We start from the raw sequence: 17,646 nt of genomic DNA on the forward strand, positions 1-17,646 counted from the left end.
TCATGGCCCTGTCGCGTGGTTTATTCACGTACAAACGTGAAAGAACGACGAGGAACGTCGAGGGGCCAAAATCCAAGCAAGCGCAAGCTCGGGTCGCGTGGCTACCACTAACGCTGTGGCTTGCTTTCTTGGCTGCTTCGTCGTCGTCTGTATTGTTCACTACACTTGCCCCCGGTGAATAGCGTAGCCATCCTGGCGACCTAAGGTGTCCGAATGGCGGGGTCATAATAGGGCTTGAGGCGACTCACGTGGACGATTTCCCTACCACGACCACGTAAGTCTTGGGACGGTGTCAAAGGCTGAACCTCATAATTCACTGGGGACGTACGAGTGAGAATGCGGTAGGGCCCGCGATATCGGGCCAGTAATTTCGACGAAAGTCCAGGAGTGTTCGGTCGGATCCAAAGCCAAACCAGGGCACCTGTCGTAAAAGTAGGGCGAGGTCAGTCGGTGTCGTGATTTAGCTTCTGACGGCATTGGTCCTCGGTTTTCAGCGAAAGGGCCAATTGTCGGCAATCTTCGGCGTACCTGGCAACATCAGAAAATGCAGTGTATTCGGATGAGTCAGGCGTGTAGGGAAGCATAGTGTCAAGCGTGCATGATGGATCGCGTCCGTACAAGAGAAAGAAAGGCGAAAAACCTGTGGTAGCATGCGTAGCGGTGTTGTACGCGTACGTGACAAACGGAAGGACGGTGTCCCAATTGGTCTGGTCTGATGAGGTGTACATTGTCAGCATATCGCCGAGAGTGCGCGTTCAGTGAGGCCATTCGTTTGCGGGTGATATGCGGTCGTCATGCGATGAACGATGTTGCACTGAGCGAGCAAGGCTTGAATAGCGTCAGACAGAAAAACACGCCCTCTGTCGCTCAAAAGTTCACGGGGAGCACCATGGCGAAGGACAAAGTTGCGTAAGATGAAAAACGCAACTTCTCTTACGGTTGCTGTAGGCAGGGCTGCAGTTTCCGCGTAACGTGTGAGGTGGTCTACGCAGACAATTATCCACCTATTTCCAGAAGTCGTCGAGGGAAGCGGTCCGTATAAGTCGATACCGACACAATAAAATGGACGCGCCGGACAAGGCAGAGGCTGAAGTCTACCGGCTGGGCATTCAGGTGGAGCTTTACGGCGCTGACAAGCAGTACAAGCACGTACGTACTTGCACACAAATGTATACATGCCGCGCCAGTAGTATCGCTGACGGAGGCGGTTGTAGGTCTTGAGAGCGCCGGCGTGAGCACTTTGCGGGTCGTTGTGGAAAGCAGTAGAGATTTCCGCGCGCATGTGGCGTGGTATCACTAGCAGCCACCTCCGACCGTCAGACGCGTAATTCCGCCGATAGAGGAGGTCGTCTCGAATAGTGAAATGCGTGGCTTGACGGCGGATAGTTCTTGAAGCTGGATGAGCTATATAATGTGTCAGTTAGAAAGTCGAGGAGATGGGAAATCCACGCATCCTTGCGTTGCTCCGATGGCATGTCTGCGAAGTCAGTTGGCGTCAAGACAGCTGAAGAAGCTGACGACGAAGCTGTGTGAGCCGGTAGCGGCGATCCCCCTGAGTGGGTAGGTGCCATCATCCCAGGAGCATCATCATCATCATCATCATCAGCGGCGAGCGGGATAGCGCATCAGCGTCCGAGTGCTTGCGGCCGGATCAGTACACAACACGAATGTCGTACTCCTGTAGGCGAAGCGCCCAACGACCGAGGCGTCCCGACGGATCTTTCAGCGATGACAGCCAACATAGACCATAGTGGTCCGTCACTACTTCGAAAGGGCGGCCATAAAGGTACTGGCGGAACTTGGCCAAAGCCCAGATAATGGCGAGGCACTCTCTCTCTGTGACGGAATAATTACACTCGGCTTTCTTGAGGGTTCGACTCGCGTAAGCAACGACGTATTCTTCATATCCTTGTTTTCGTTGAGCCAGTACTGCACCAAGACCAACCCCGCTGGCGTCGGTATGGATCTCCGTAGGCGCATTAGGGTGAAAGTGACGAAGTATCGGAGGCGACGTTAATAAGCGCCATAGCGTCATAAAAGACTCGTCACACTCCTGTGACCAAGCAGACAGGCCGTTGGAGACTGTCAGTAGATTGGTAAGAGGCGCGATGATAGAAGCGAAGTCGCGCACAAATCGACAAAAATACGAGCACAGCCCAATAAACCTTCGAAGCGTCTTCATGGAATTGGGTTTCGGATCGGCCACGGCGCGGAGTTTCGCGGGGTCCGGAAGAACGCCTTCCTTGCAGACGACGTGGCCTAGTATAGTGAGCTGGCGCGCAGCAAAATGGCACTTCTTGATGTTAAGCTGAAGGCCAGCAGAGGTGAGCCACGTGAGAATTGCACGAAGGCGAGTAAGGTGGGTCGGAAAATCGCGAGAAAAAACGACGATGTCGTCAAGGTAGCAGAGGCAGGTATTCCACTTGTAGCCGCGAAGGATGTTGTCCATCATCCGTTCGAAGGTAGCTGGGGCGTTGCAGAGTCCGAACGGCATGACGTTAAACTCATACAGTCCGTCAGGAGTGACGAATACAGTCTTCGATCGGTCAGGGTCGGCCATTAGAACTTGCCAATAACCCGAGCGTAAATCCAAAGACGAGAAATATTCTGCTCCTTGCAAGCAATCGAGAGCATCGTCGATGCGTGGCAACGGGTATACATCCTTCCGAGGTATTTTATTCAAGCGGCGGTAGTCGACACAGAATCTGATTGATCCATCCTTTTTGCGCACAAGCACAACAGGGGACGACCAGGGGCTCTGGGATGGCCGGATGACACCGCGCTTGAGCATATCGTCGACTTGTTCGTTGATAATACGCCCCTGTTCCGCTGAAACTCGATATGGTCGTTGGCGTAAGGGAGCATTACAAGCGGTGCCAATGTGGTGCGTGATGCTCGTTGTACGACCCAAAGATGGTTGAGCGCAATCAAAGGAAGAGCGGAACTCTCGAAGAAGGGCTAAGAGTTCGCGTCGATGTGTCGGCGATATATCAGCGGCAACAGAAGGGTGGAAAAAGTCTGAATCGGAAGGAGTGGCAACAGGTGGTGTCATGGCATTCAGCTGGAGGTCGGGTTGGTTTTCAGCAAACTCCAAAGAGCGCAGTAGGTCAACGTCTTGTATGTTGCCCAAACATTCCCTGCGAAGTAATGTAACTGAGGATGTCAATGAATTGGCAACCAGCATAATCGTATACTACCCGATTCAACGGCGAGTACCGCAAACGGCAGTCGTAAGCCGCGGCGGCGGAGAAATACCTCGGATGGGACGAACAGAACAGTTCCGTCTGGAGCGGCCTTACAGGTCAGGGTTACCAGGGTGGATGTTTTCAGGGCTATATCTGTGTCCGCAGCAACGACAAGCTTGTAAGCGTCGGAAAGGGGATCCACCGAAAGAGCAATTTGCAGCGGCGTAAGGGCGACTTCTGCGCGGGAGCAGTCTATGAGGGCAGGGGCGTAGGCAGAAATTTTTTAGGGGGGGGGGCACCTCCTTGATCTGTAGTGGGGACGAGCAGGCAGATGTGGTCGAGTGTCATTTTCTGCTCTGTATGTTATGGCAAAAAAAAATTTCGGGGGGGGGGGGGGCACGGGCCCGGGTGTGCCCTAACGTGGCTACGCCCCTGTATGAGGGCACGATGACGCGAAAGGAAGTCCCAGCCGAGGATAACGTCGTGGGAGCAGGACGCTAGCATGAAAAACTCGATGACGTAGAGTTCACCTTGAATAATGACACGCGCGATGCACACAGCAGAAGGTGCTATGCACTGTGAGCTGGCCGTGCGGAGCATTAGTCCCGAGAGTGACGTGGTCACCTTTTTTAACCTGCGGCATAGGTTCTCGCAGATTACGGAAACGGCGGCCTCTCTGTCAATAAGCGCATGTGCGGCATGCAGCTCTTGCCTCCGGAACTGCAGCGATCAGTTTCCCTCTTCCGTAGTAGGTCGGCGACGCATGGGTGACAGGGAGCGTCGTCGAGGGGATGGTGATCGGTGGTTGGCGTAGGGTCGTTGATCGTCAAGGGTGTACCTTGGTGGCGTCCTTGACGACGACGCAACAGGCCTGCCCACGACGTCAAATGGAGATGGACATTGGCGACAGTAGCGGGCGACATGTCCAGCGATACCACAGGCGAAGCAGATGGGCCTATTGTCCGGCGTTCTCCACGCGTCTGGGCGGCGGTAAAATGGAGCCGAAGGTCTCGCGAAAGTATGCGACGCAGCGTTCACGGTCGTAGGGAAGGGATGAAGAGGCATCACAGGTCGAGGATATGGCATAGGCTGCTGCGGGCGAGCAGCGACGGCGGCGTAGGTAAGCGGCGCAGTGACAGGTGCTTGTTGGAGAATCGGTGGGAGGGCCTCAACAACTTGGGTTCGAATGGCATGTTGAAGGTCCGGACCCAAAGCTTGCGCAGGCTCGTGCGTGAGCGGCAGTAATGATAGCTGGTGCGCTACCTCCTCGCGGATGCCCCGACACGGTGGTCTAGTGGTTATGGCGCTCGGCTGCTGACCCGAAGGTCGCGGGATCGAATCCCGGCCGCGGCGGCTGCATTTTCGATGGAGGCGAAAATGTTTGAGGCCCGTGTACTTAGATTTAGGTGCACGTTAAAGAACCCCAGGTGGTCAAAATTTCCGGAGCCCTCCACTACAGCGTCTCTCATAATCATATCGTGGTTTTGGGGCGTTAAACCCCAGATATTATACCTCCTCGCGGATGAAGTCCTTGATCGTGGACAGAAGCGGCTGCTGCAAGCTTGAGAGCGCGTCGGGCGTCGTGAGGGCTTCATGGGCGATCGCGCACTGACAGAGTGAGACGAGTGCCGCGATCGTGGTAGGATTTCTCGCGAGCAGCATCTGAAAGGCGCCGTCCTCGATGCCCTTCAAGATGTGCCTGATTTTCTCCTCCTCAGTCATGGGGGAGTTGACGCGGTTACACAGATTCAGGACATCCTCGATGTAGCCCGTGTAGTTCTCGCCCGGTTGCTGCGCACGTTGACGCAAGCGCTGCTCGGCGTAAAGCTTGCGAACCGTAGGCCGCCCAAAGACGTCTGTAACAGAAGTCTTGAAAGCTGCCCACGTTGGAATTTCAGCCTCGTGGTTGTGATACCACAGCTGCGCGATGTCCGTGAGATAAAAAGTGACGTAGCCAAGCTTCATTTGGTCGTCCCATTTGTTACTGGCGCCGACTCTTCCACGTCCGATTCACCTGAGCCGGAGAAGATGGGTGGATCTCACTGGGGATACACGGCGCCGCCGGTGACGTGGACGGCCGAAGGTCCAGCATGGGAAGGGGTCTCGTTGGCCATGTTGGTGTTACGGAAGGTTGTAAGTAGAATCAAATTAATCTAAAGAAATGCTCCTAGACTCATTTTTGAGAGACCACCGGCCATACTACATGTTGTGTACCGCCAGGTGGTGTCGCTGTAGCGGCCACCTGTCGGGAGCGGAGCAGCCATGTTGAATGCAGCAGGCAGTGCTGTCTGCCGCCTTTTGCGTGGCTGTCATAATAAACCAGATGAAAGAACCTTCCAGCTCTCCGAGTTCATCGCCTCGCGTTCCATCTAGCCTCTGGTGCGAGCAGTACAGCAGTACGAATACAGGACTGTATCGTCAAGTGCGTACGTTGAAACATCGCGCAAATTCATCGTGACAACGACTTCCACGCTAGGTCTGATCGAGCCTTTTGATACGTCCACGCCGGCCAAGTGGGATTCGTACGTAGCAAGGTTCAAGTTCTTCCTTGATGCAAACGCAGTGGCGTGAGAGAAGCGTCGTTTGGCTGTGTTCTTCAGCGTGTGCGGCGCGGACACGTTAGAATTGCTGGAATCACTCGTGGCCCCGGAAACGCCGGAATCCAAAACACTTGACGAGGTGTTCGAGGTGCTCAAGGCTCATTTTTCACCGCAGCCATCGGAAATAGTCTGCAGAAATACATTTTACAAGCGGAACCAAGCACCAGAGGAGACAGTATCGTTTTACATCGCCGAGCTTCGGAGCCTGGCCCAGCACTGCAATTTTCCCAACCTCGAAGAAATGCTCTGGGATCGTCTCGTGTGCGGCCTCCGAGACGAGCACCTGCAGAACCGATTGTTCGCAAAGAAGCAGCTGACCTTTGCCGTGGCCCAGGAGGAGGCTCTGGCGGCAGAAGCGGCCGCGAAAAGCACGAGAGTTGTCCGGCAGTCTGAAGAAAATGACTGCCACGACCGTTGCCGCGACAAACCAAGGCACCTGCTAGGGTTGTGGTGGGGTGCACCTCCGCGCCGGCTGCCGCTTCAAGAACGCGCAGTGCAGAGCATGCAAGAAAACCGGCCACATCGAAAGAGTCTGCCGCAGCGGCGGCTCGAGTGGCCGGCAGCGTTAAGGGCGAGACAGACGGTACGATTTTCCATGCTATGCGACGTCCGACACGGCGGTGGGAAAACCGGAATGGTGACCTTTCATAGCATCGGACAGCCACCATTCCCTCTCCCCCACCGCCGTGTCGGGCGTCGCATCGCATGGAAAATCGTACCGTCTGTCTCGCGCTTTACCTGCCGCCTCGACAGCCACGGAATTCCAAAGCGGCGTACAACGTAACCGCGTTGCCTCATGATGAGTGCTACTACAACAATCATGTCGGCGCAGAAGGCTCACAGGTGTCTCGCAAGCTTCGAGCAAAGGTTGCTATTGAGGGCCAGACTTGCGAAATGAAGGTGGACTCTGGATCGGATTTCTCGATCCTCACCGAAGAGACATTCCACCGCCTCCAGCAGTGCAATGGAGAGCTGACACTGACTGACTTCTCTTCGCCAGTGGTCGATTATCAGCCGAGTCCAGTGGATGTTATGGGGTCCTGCAACGTGCATGTGGAATAATAGGAGTTTGCGGACCTGCTTACGGTACTGGTAGCAAGGGGCACCCGCACCAACCTGCTGGGAGTTGACTGGTTTCGACCACTGGGCATTATCATTACAGGTGTCTCCCAGCTCAAAAAATTGACGGTCGACTCTGTGCTCTGAGTTCAGTGAGGTACTTGAAGAGGGCCTGGGGAACTACGTGGGTCCACCAGTCTCTCTGCACCTTGACCCCAACATTCAGCCAGTGCGCCTCAAAGCACGAAGACTTGCAATTCAACCGAAAGTGGAGGAGGAGCTGGACCGCCTCGTACAGCAGAGAGTACTGGAGCCTGTGACACAGCCAACGTGGGTGACGCCCATAATGACCGTACTCAAGGGCAACGGTGACGTTAGAATATGCGGGAACTACAAATCCACAATTAACAAGGCTCTGAAGTAGCACCCGTATCCGATTCCCGTTTTGAGTCAGTTGCTGTCACCTTTATCCGGAGGGAAGTGGTTCGCGAAATTAGACCTTGCATAAGCGTATCAACAGCTGTTCCTAGATGAAGCATCAGCGGATGCTGATGCTTCAGCATCCGCTGATGAGCAGTGCTCCCGGAATCTTCCAAGTGCTAATGGATGGGCTCCTCAAGAACATTCCTGGAGTAGTTCCATACTTCGACGACATACTTACCGCTGCTGCGACTCAAAAGGAACTTGCATCGCGTCTTCGCGAGGTGCTTCAGCGATTCAAGGACGCCGGCCTGCGGGTCAAGAAACAAAAATGCGTTATTAATGTGCCGGAAGTCGAATTTCTGGGCTTTCGTGTAAGTGCTGCCGGTATTCTTCCCACGGGTAGGAAAGTCTCTGCTATCCACGAGGCACCACCTCCCAAGAATAAGCAAGAGGTACAAGCGTTTCTTGGCCTGCTCAATTTCTATCACAGCTTTTTGAAGGGTAAGGCCACAGTTGCCGAGCCCCTTCACCGTCTTCTGGACGCAAAGGCAGTGTGGGCCTGGGGAACGAGGCAGCAAAAGGCATTTGACGCACTGAAGAGCCTCCTCTCCTCAGACAGAATCCTGACACACTACGACCCAACTAAACCTGTGGTTTTAACATGCGACGCAAGCCCTGCGGGCATTGGGGCAGTGCTTAGCCACAGACTAGAAGACTCCAGGGAGGTGCCCATTGCATTTTACTCGCGCACATTATCAGAGCCAGAGCGCAACTATGCGCAGATTGATCTTGAATTACTGGCCGTAGTTTCAAGCGTGAAGAAATTTCACGACTATCTCTATGGGCGCGAGTTCGTGATTGTAACAGACCACAAGCCCCTCCTGGGAATTTTCGCATCGGACAAGGTAACCCCGCCCATCCTGTCACCTCAAACGCTCCGGTGGTCCGTACTTTTGAATGCGTACAGCTACACACTGGTCCATCGTCCGGGGAAGGAGGTTGCCAACGCTGATGCGCTAAGCAAACTGCCTTCGCCTGCGACTGTATGCGCACCGCCACCATTACTCGAAGTCTTCATGCTGGAGTTGACCACGAAGCATCTTCTGCAGGCCACAGACATTGCTGTTTTGACGCGGCGGGACCCTGTGCTGTCTCGTGTTCTCAGCTGGGCTCTTAGCGGTTGGCCTTCAGAGCGTCTGGGTGGCGAGTTTCAGGCCTATGAGCAGAGACAGCACGAGACCTCAGTGTACAAGGGGTGCGTCCTATGGGAAAACAGAGTTGTGATCCCTACAGGTGCTCGAGCTCAGGTCCTGGAGGCATTGCATAGTGCGCATCCAGGGATTGTCCGTATGAAGGCCCTCGGTCGCAGTTATGTGTGGCGGCCGAAAATGGACGCCGACGTTGAGCACAAGGTGAACGTGTGCGGCACATGCCAGGCATCAAGACCAGATCCCCCTGAGGCCCCTGTGCACCACTGGGAGAGAACAAGGACACCGTGGTCACGCCTCCACGTAGATTTCGCTGGGCCATTTCAAGGGCAAGTTTTCTTTATTGTTGTGGACTCTTTCTCCAATTGGCTGGAGGTGGTTCCACTGTCATCCATGACCAGTTTCACTGTCATAAGGTGTCTGCGCCGCCTCTTTGCGACTCACGGACTACCTGACATTATTGTATCGGACAATACAGCACAGTTCGTGCCTGACGAGTTTCGACAGTTCTTAGCGGGCGGCCTGATTCACCCCGTGACATCTGTCCCTTTTCATCCAGCAACCAATGGGCAGGCAGAGCGCATGGTCAGAACAACTAAGGACTCTTTGCAACGGATCATCCAAGGCGACTGGGACCGACGTCTCACGAGTTTCCTGCTCCAGCAGCATGTCACTCCATGCACTAGTACAGGAAGGAGTCCTGCAGAGCTACTTTTCAATCGCCGTCCCAAGACACTTCTAGACAGACTGCACCCCGACAGGATGAGAGACGACCAGGGCCAGACCGTCTACACACGTCTACCAGCGCGCAGTTTTGCGCCTGGGGACGCAGTGTATGTGCGAAACTACGCTCCTAGACCACGCTGGGTTCCTGCAAGTGTTGCTGAGGTGGTGGGGCCATTGTCATACCAGGTTCACACACCTGACGGCCGGGAACTGCGGCGACGTGTGAACCAGATGCGGCGACGCCATGCGGACTCCGAGCTTGCTGAGCAGCCACAGGCCAGCAACTCCGCCAGGCCGAAAGACTCTCGCATTTACACAGATCAAACGGGCTCTCGGAGATCTTTTCGCCATGTCAGGCGACCAGTTTACTTAGATGACTTCCTCTGAAGTACAAAGTTGGGGGGAAGGAACTGCTGTGTACCGCCAGGTGGTGTCGCTGTAGCGACCACCTGCCGGGAGCGGAGCAGCCATGTTGAATGCAGCAGGCAGTGCTGGCTGCCGCCTTTTGCGCGGCTGTCATAATAAACCAGTTGAAAGAACCTTCCAGCTCTCCGAGTTCATCGCCTCGTGTTTCATCTAACCTCCGGTGCGAGCAGTACTCAGCACTACAGACATGTGTAACTGCAACTTCCGTGCTCGTCTATTGTGCAACACATGGGGCACTTTCCACGTCAGTCTTGAAATGCGCCGTCAGAATATTGCGCTTCAGATGTTCAGATAGAAGCTTCCACACATGCACCAATATAAATAAGTTTCTCGCACAGGAAACAACATCGAAAAGAACAATACATAGGCGTTTAATGACTGCTGATATAATATTGCACTGGGAGTAGAAAATAATGTACAGGATACATATTCGCAACTTCGTACTTGTTCGCACTCAGCGAGAGTCGCATCTCGATGTTGGTATCCGACAGAGGAACCTGTTTTCTCGTCAGCCCTTCGTAGGCAATAGAGACTTTTAGCTGAACTGAGAGCGGCAAAAGCAGAACCAGCGGGACAGGAGTAACGCTATAGTACTGCCTTACCGTATTTGCGTACCGTATTTCCTTAACTTGCCAAAACTCTCTAATGTTGAAGAGCCGATCCATCAAGTGCTTGAGGGTGCTGCCGTGTTGTACACAATTTTTTTTTTAATTTCGAGAGTTTGCCCAACGGCATACATAGTTAAATATACAGGTAGAGGCCGGCTTCCGCTATATACATCAACAATGCTCTGTGGTGGGGCCCATAGAGCCACAAATCATAATCTGGTGGTCTTGTCGGATGAAGGCCCACTGTTCTCAGGTGTCCACAACAGGTGCTTGATTGTAACCGCGGACGCTTCGGTGGTACAGAATGGGCAAGTATCCCCAAATGGTCCATGCAGATGTTGTGGCCAGGCATATGTGACCGACGGAGTAAGTGCCGCCCAAATAGGAACAAAATCAACAGTGGTCGTACGGGCTAGGGCAGGCTCAGGGGGCGCAACAAGGATGTAGCGCTGGATGTAGTACATACGCTATCATTTATTGCACGACAGACGTTATCGGTGCTGCGGCTGTCGAACTGAACTATAATAAAGGTTACAGACCGATAGGCGCGGAGATAACTCGCATGTTGTTGAAGGGATACCTGCCCAAATGCAACCATCGAAGGCATAGGCGCGCACACGGGGGGGGGGGGGGGGGGCAGGGCGGCGCAAGGTCAGCCTCACACATTGGCATAATAGGGAGAGGGGGGCGCTGTGACTCGAGGGGGAGGGGCGCAATGTCAGCGCCATACATTTAAATAATTGGGCGGGGGGAAGCGCTGCGGGGGCAAGCGCTGGAAGTGCCGACAAGGCCACGGGGATGCGCAGCAGAACCGCCCGAATGCGCAGCCACACACACACACACACACACACACACACACACACACACACACACACACACCAGTGTTGCGGAGTTGCCACTCCGGAATCGGAATGACTCCGGAATCATTCCATATTTTCGCGACCCCGGAATGGAATGGGGACAATGCTTGGAGGAATGGAATGGGAATGGAATTAGGCCTTCTTCCCAAAATAGAGCACGTTTTCGTCTATGCGCTGTTTTTCAAACTTCAAACATTAGTAAGTCAGAGCCTCGAATTTAACAATAAAGCAGTATTTTCAAAATGACTTGGATCATTACAAGCACCGTAGATTTATAAGCAACGCGCCTACCACAATTCTGTCCTTATATAGACTGCGTTGCTCCGAAGTTTGTCTCTATTCTTCACGTAACCGCGGTTCTGTGCCGTTGGTATCCGCCGTGCGGACCTACGGCGGCGGTATAACCCCCCCCCCCTCCCACCGTACGCCTTGTGATTTTTTTTCTCTTGCGGACCCAATAAAGTTGTTTCAATCACTCACTCAGCGGCGCCTCAAGTGCCTGCTGACTCCCCACCCTTCACTTCATTGTTTTTGCTTCTGTCGCCGTTGGCGACTCGGACGCATATTCGAAAAAGCGCTTATCTAAGTTGTGATGCGTATTGACGCTGGCGCAATGCTTGTGTTCACTGCAAGCTTTCGTATACCAGCTCGCCCACCGTCTCACCTCACCCTCCCCCCCCCCCCCCCCCCACCCTTTTGCAATACTGTGCGCCTGTCTAGGCGCTCCAGACACATGACAAAACTGCTTAGTCTTCTTGAACACTACTTTTGTCTGCACAAAAATACGCTATGTCGTCATTTTAGCATTCACACATTCTCGAATGTCAAGTAAAAGTTTTCCAAAGTGTGTCTACACTCCAGAACGGCCCGTGACTGCTGTCAGACTGGATCAGGCAAAACGAAAAAGAAAATAATAAGCTGCTTCGCATCTAAAAAATGAGCTCCCGTACGTAGTCGGTCTAGGTATCGCGTGCTTCCCTGCGCCCCCGGCGGGCGCTTCAAAGGGACACTAAAGGGCAACACGGAGTTGATACGGGACGAAAGATGGGCATTCGAGAATGCGTGCGGGTTTTTGTTCGGTGCAAAAAGGTGACTTATTAGTGGAGAAATTCGTAATCAAAGACCAAATATCTCTTCCTCAATTTCTCTCGCCTCAAATCTGGCGCTGGAGCTGTGTGGTCACTGATTTCATTGCTCTCAGCGAATCAGAGGACGCCTTGATACGTCACCGCATGCGTAAGCGGCCGCTGCCGCTGGTTCATGGCTGCTTCCGTGTTTTCTGTGATCATGGCTGCGATGGATAGCGGTGCAGATTGAGCCCGCTGAACCTTGCAACGAAGACCTCGCAAGGGAAACGGGTTTACATTTCAGCGACTTCAGCCAAGTAGAGCGCGATATGCTTCTTCGAGCTCGCGCGGCTAGTGTTTCAGCGCACGCCTTCGGAGAGCGAAGCCTCGTTTTCGTCGACGGATGGCGAGGCGGCCAGTCAACCAAGCGACGTCGTAGGTGAGGAGCTTCATTCGCGACTCACCCGTACTGACTGGTAAGTGCTAAAGTGTTTAACTGCCCACGTATTTCTTCCGTTCAGGAAAAAGAAATGGTGCTTCTGCTAGGTGCCTCGGAAGTAGCATGATGCGTCAACACGACGAAGCGAGGGTTTACTTCTAGGACCCGAATTCCGTCCGCGTGCGTTGTGCAATCTCTCCTGCGGCTTCTTATTTATGCAGTATCAGGGCGATGTCATTGAGCCCAGTCCGCAGCGGTGTCTACGCCGTCGTGTCTATGAATGCTCCATTCGCGCTGAATGTTTCGTCACACGGTGCACTTTCGATCGCATTCGAGCCGCGAGAGGGACCGCAACCGGGAGCTGGTCGCGATTAAAAAAATCGATTCCGATTGGACTCGATAACTGTCAGAAGCGCGCCTTGCGACACCTGTATTGCACGTCAAACGACACCAACTCACCCGGACCGGATAGAACTTATTTATTGCGATTGACACCGCAAGGAAGCTATTTAAATTTTGATCAAGGAATTAGATCTTAATCGGACTCCACCTCGACCGAATGATCCCTGTTACCTTGTCATGCGCAGCTCCCGACCAACGATACGATACGCAAAAAGGCGCCTCCGGCAGCTATGTATTGCGTGCACTATCTCATGAACGCAGCCCAACGTGAAATCTTTGAGCGCTTGTTTGGTGCTGTTTCAGGTGCGACTGCGAACATTGCGTGGTATTCGACAACTTCAGCGAGGAGGAGTGCCTCTGCTGTCGAGAGATGGGAGACCCTGTCACTGCTGCGCAGCCTCAAGGATGCATCACAGAGCACCCGGAGTTCCACCTCGTGTCTAAACATCGCTGTGCTCCGTACTTCGAACAGTTTGTTGACGAAGATCAACTGCACCCAGTTTCTAGATTTTAAACTGCATTTCACCAACACCCTCTTTTGCTGGTCGTACAACCCAAGGTCTAACAAAAGTCTGTTGTCTTACAAGAGCGCGCACTCCAAACTCATGAAACGAAGCATCATCATGTGTAGCTTCCTCTCAGCCCTACATAAATCCTGTGCACACACACACACACACACACACAGCTGTAGCCAGTTTCAACAGTCAGGTTGAGTGCCTGCTGTCCACCGATTACCAAGATCATTTAATTCGCAGCACTTCTGAAAGCCTGCTTCAGAAAATGAAATCTACAGAAAGGAAACGGCAACCCTTGATTCAACAACCACCTTAAATTATGACATATTTGCATTGCCTATCACGCAACATCAAAAAGGTAGCAGAAAGGTACGGGATTTGCGTCGTGTTTTTAGTGTTATGCAAACTTAAAAAAGTGTGCCCTCTGCTGACTAAAGGAAAAAACGAGCAAGGCTCGTGCACAAAGGACCACGAGAATGAGTACACAAAATGCATGTCAAATATTATTTATTAAATTCCTTTGTCCTGTGGTCGGTCGTATATTGATCAAACCGGCCGCTGCTTCAATGAATGCGCGCAGAAACACAAGCAATCCATGTGCACTAGCTCGGGCAGTAATCTTGCCTTACAATGCAAGAACTGCAACAGCATGAGCTCTTTTCCTCAGCTGGTAAAAACTAAATTCCCTCCTAAGGCAAAAACGAGACCAAAAAGATGTCATCAAGGCTTTCTTCATCGAAAAAAAAAGACAAAAAGGAAATAAATTTCTTAGATGGTCACATCTAAGATGGACCCTTCTGGAATTGTAACACGCCCGTGGTCTTGCCAGATTTTCGCAGCCTGTTAGATTATCAGTGCAATTGCTCTCTGTCAACTTTTACAAATGTTCTACCTTCAAGAAATAAACACAATTGAAAGCCTGCACTTCATGTGTGTGCATGTTATATGTTTCTAACGTGTCATCTTCTTCGTACAGTTTAAACGTTCTTCTAAATTTATGAACCAACTATCCCTTACTAATCAATGACTGCTTGGAGACCCATGAAACGCATCATTCGTAGGCTGGAGGCAACACTCAATAGAGAAAACAGCAATGCTGTGACCAAGTCAATGTTCCCCTTTGGCTCGTCGGCATTGAGGGGTTGACATCACACCATGTGTACGTGTGTGTGTGCTAGGGCACTCGACTCTTGCTGTGATGCGAGTCTCAGAGTGCCGAAGCTTCACAGTGCAGGCAGTGTGTGGCAGAGGTTCAAGAGCACCATCAGACATGTATGAAAGACGATGTAATAACTCGAAGGCCGTTCGTCTACCGTATTCACACCGTCTGAAAAAGAACGTGCAAGATGTGAATTCTCACTAATGCATAAAATTACCTAATAAGTCTATGCAGTCATTTATTTCTCTTAGTGTGAGTGCCATGCTCCTGTAGACAATATTGCTTACCACCCAAACATGCACTAATGCCATACAACCAGCGGCTTCTGTTTACTTTTTTTAGTGCCATCTGAGTCTTGCAATCGGTCAAAAATAAGAGGGTATCGTTCAAAAATAAGTTTAATTCACTTATAGATCGTTATGTTCCTTTGCGAACTGTTCGAACGGCGTTTCGCTCTCCGTGGTTCACATCAGCACTTCTTCGCTTACGTAATAGAAAAAAGCGACTTTACCGCAGCGCTTCATCATCTGATACCACGGAGAGATGGGCGGCTTATCACAGCGCAACATTAGAGTACAAAAAGCTTATGCAGTTGCTAAACATAGTTTCTTTAGCGATACCCTTCCTTCTCTTTTACAGTCTAACCCTCGTAAGTTTTGGTGTATTGTAAATGGTCCGAAAAATAAGAACATTGATCTTTGTGACGAACTTGGTTTGGCGATTGCAAATGACAGGTGCTGCGAAGCTTTGCAAGACGTATTTAAAAACTCATTTTCTGTTGACATCTCCAATCATTTACCAATTCAAGCCGATCCTGGATATCCCCGAATGGAACCAATCATCATTGATCAATTGGGGCTTTTTCACCTCATACTAAAAATGAAAGCCTCAGCACCTGGCATAGATGGAATCGCTCCCCAATTTCTGAAACAAACTGCCATTTATTGTTCAGTCATTTTTTCACAGCTCTTTTCACAGTCATTGCAAAATGCCTCATTGCCCAGTGACTGGAAGGCGGGGAAGGTGGTTCCTGTGCCTAAACCAGGTGACTCATCTAATCCTTCTAATTACAGGCCCATCACTTTGACTAGTATTCCATGTAAGCTTCTCGAACACATAATCTATTCTAACCTAATTATATTTCTCGAAGAAAATAACTTCTTTCATAACAGTCAGCATGGTTTTAGGAAACACTACTCATGTGAAACCCAACTACTTCTCTTCACCAACGACTTATTTTCAGCATCTGACACTGGCTCAATTATCGATTGCATTTTCCTTGATTTTCAAAAAGCTTTTGACACCGTTTCTCACCGTTTACTCCTACTAAAACTAAGCATGCTAAATATTGACTCAAACATATTACGATGGATTGAATGCTTCTTATCTAACAGAACCCAACATGTAACAGCTAACGATCATGACTCACGCAATTGTTCAGTAACATCTGGTGTGCCGCAAGGTTCTGTCCTTGGACCCTTACTCTTTCTAATTTATATTAATGACCTTCCATCCAGCATTACATCAACAATCAGGCTATTTGCCGACGATTGTGTCATCTACCGCATAATATCTAACTCTCATGATTCATCACTACTTCAATCTGATCATGACAACATTACATCTTGGTGCTCACTCTGGTCAATGAAACTCAATATTAACAAATGTAAAATAATGAGGATCTCTCGAGGAAGTACTGACTGCACTAGCCCTGTTTATTCAATTTCTAATTTTCAGTTGTCGTCTGCAAAACTTACAAATATCTAGGTGTTCACATAGATAACAATTTAACATGGAATAATCATATCAGTTATGTGATTAACAATGCTAACCGCACTCTCGGCTTCTTGCGCCGTAACTTTTCATTAGCACCTGTTTCATTAAAACTTCTTCTTTACAAAACACTAGTCAGATCTAAACTCGAGTACGCCTCATCAATCTGGGATCCTCATTCTTGTTTACTTATTAATGCACTGGAAGCCATCCAAAATCGCTCAGCTCGCTTCATTGTCGCTAATTACTCCCGTACTGCTAGCATCTCATCAATTAAAACTTCTCTAGACCTTCCTACCCTTTCTAACAGGAGGAAGCAGGCCCGCCTATGTCTCTTCCACAAAATTTTTTTCATGAATCCTGAAATAAAACGCACATTGTTCTCGCCACCTTCTTACGTTTCATCTCGCATCGACCATAACTTCAAAGTCCATGTGCCATTCTGCCATACCAACATATACTTCCACTCCTTCGTGCCGAAGACTTCATCCGAATGGAACCACCTTCCTGCCTGCATCGCCAGCAACCCTGATCATGCATCATTCAAGACTGCCATCTCTAACCTGTAACCACTCCTCTCTGTAACGCCGCGATGGCATTGAGAGTATTTAAATAAATAAATAAATAAATAAATAAATAAATAAATAAATATGAGTGCAAGGGCTATGTTCAAACTTATCTATGTATGATGTCAATAGACTGTAAGCAAACTTATGTTGGGAAATTCTTAAGGGCGTGCAAATATTCGAGTTTCGAATTCGAATCGAATAATTTGATTCGACTATCGAATAGCTAGTATTCGAAGTTTCGAATAATTAGATAAGACGAATATCTAAAACACGACAAAGGCCTATGGTGCCACATGGTTAGGGCGGGGTGGCTAAAACTAACACTAACGTCGTTACAGCAGGCCTTTTGTTAATACTTTCACCCATATCATGGTTCAAAAGCGAGTGCATGTTTATTTATAAAGGAGATTGTGTCATTTCCACACTGTAAAGCTCTTCACAACTTCGCTACCGAAACGATGGCACGGACTTCTTGCGTAGTTTGATTGCGCATGCCTCAAGCGCCGTAAAACATCCCGACTTTGGCCCGTGAAACCCTCAGCGATTGGCTTCACATGTGAAAATTTGTTCACGCTGTGCAGTCGTTACTGCCGCAGCACACCACTCGTTCAGAAACTCCCATCGTTC

General features: G+C 50.8%; 2 protein-coding genes across 2 annotated transcripts; both read left to right on the forward strand.

The window, feature by feature from the left end:
• Nucleotides 1-5,213: 5,213 nt before the first annotated feature.
• Nucleotides 5,214-7,268, forward strand: LOC119383358 (uncharacterized). The gene is made up of 4 exons (XM_037651448.1): nt 5,214-5,299; nt 5,786-6,368; nt 6,539-6,822; nt 6,998-7,268. Exons 1-4 carry the CDS (start codon nt 5,214-5,216, stop codon nt 7,266-7,268), a joined length of 1,224 nt encoding a protein of 407 aa, XP_037507376.1.
• A 106-nt stretch (nt 7,269-7,374) lies between these two features.
• Nucleotides 7,375-9,588, forward strand: LOC119383364 (uncharacterized protein K02A2.6-like). Its single transcript, XM_037651460.1, has one exon. The coding sequence runs from the start codon at nt 7,375-7,377 to the stop codon at nt 9,586-9,588; it is 2,214 nt and encodes a 737-aa protein (XP_037507388.1).
• The last annotated feature ends 8,058 nt before the right edge of the window (nt 9,589-17,646 follow it).

Source organism: Rhipicephalus sanguineus, chromosome 1 (genome assembly GCF_013339695.2).
Source record: "Rhipicephalus sanguineus isolate Rsan-2018 chromosome 1, BIME_Rsan_1.4, whole genome shotgun sequence".
In the NCBI taxonomy this organism is placed as follows: domain Eukaryota; kingdom Metazoa; phylum Arthropoda; class Arachnida; order Ixodida; family Ixodidae; genus Rhipicephalus; species Rhipicephalus sanguineus.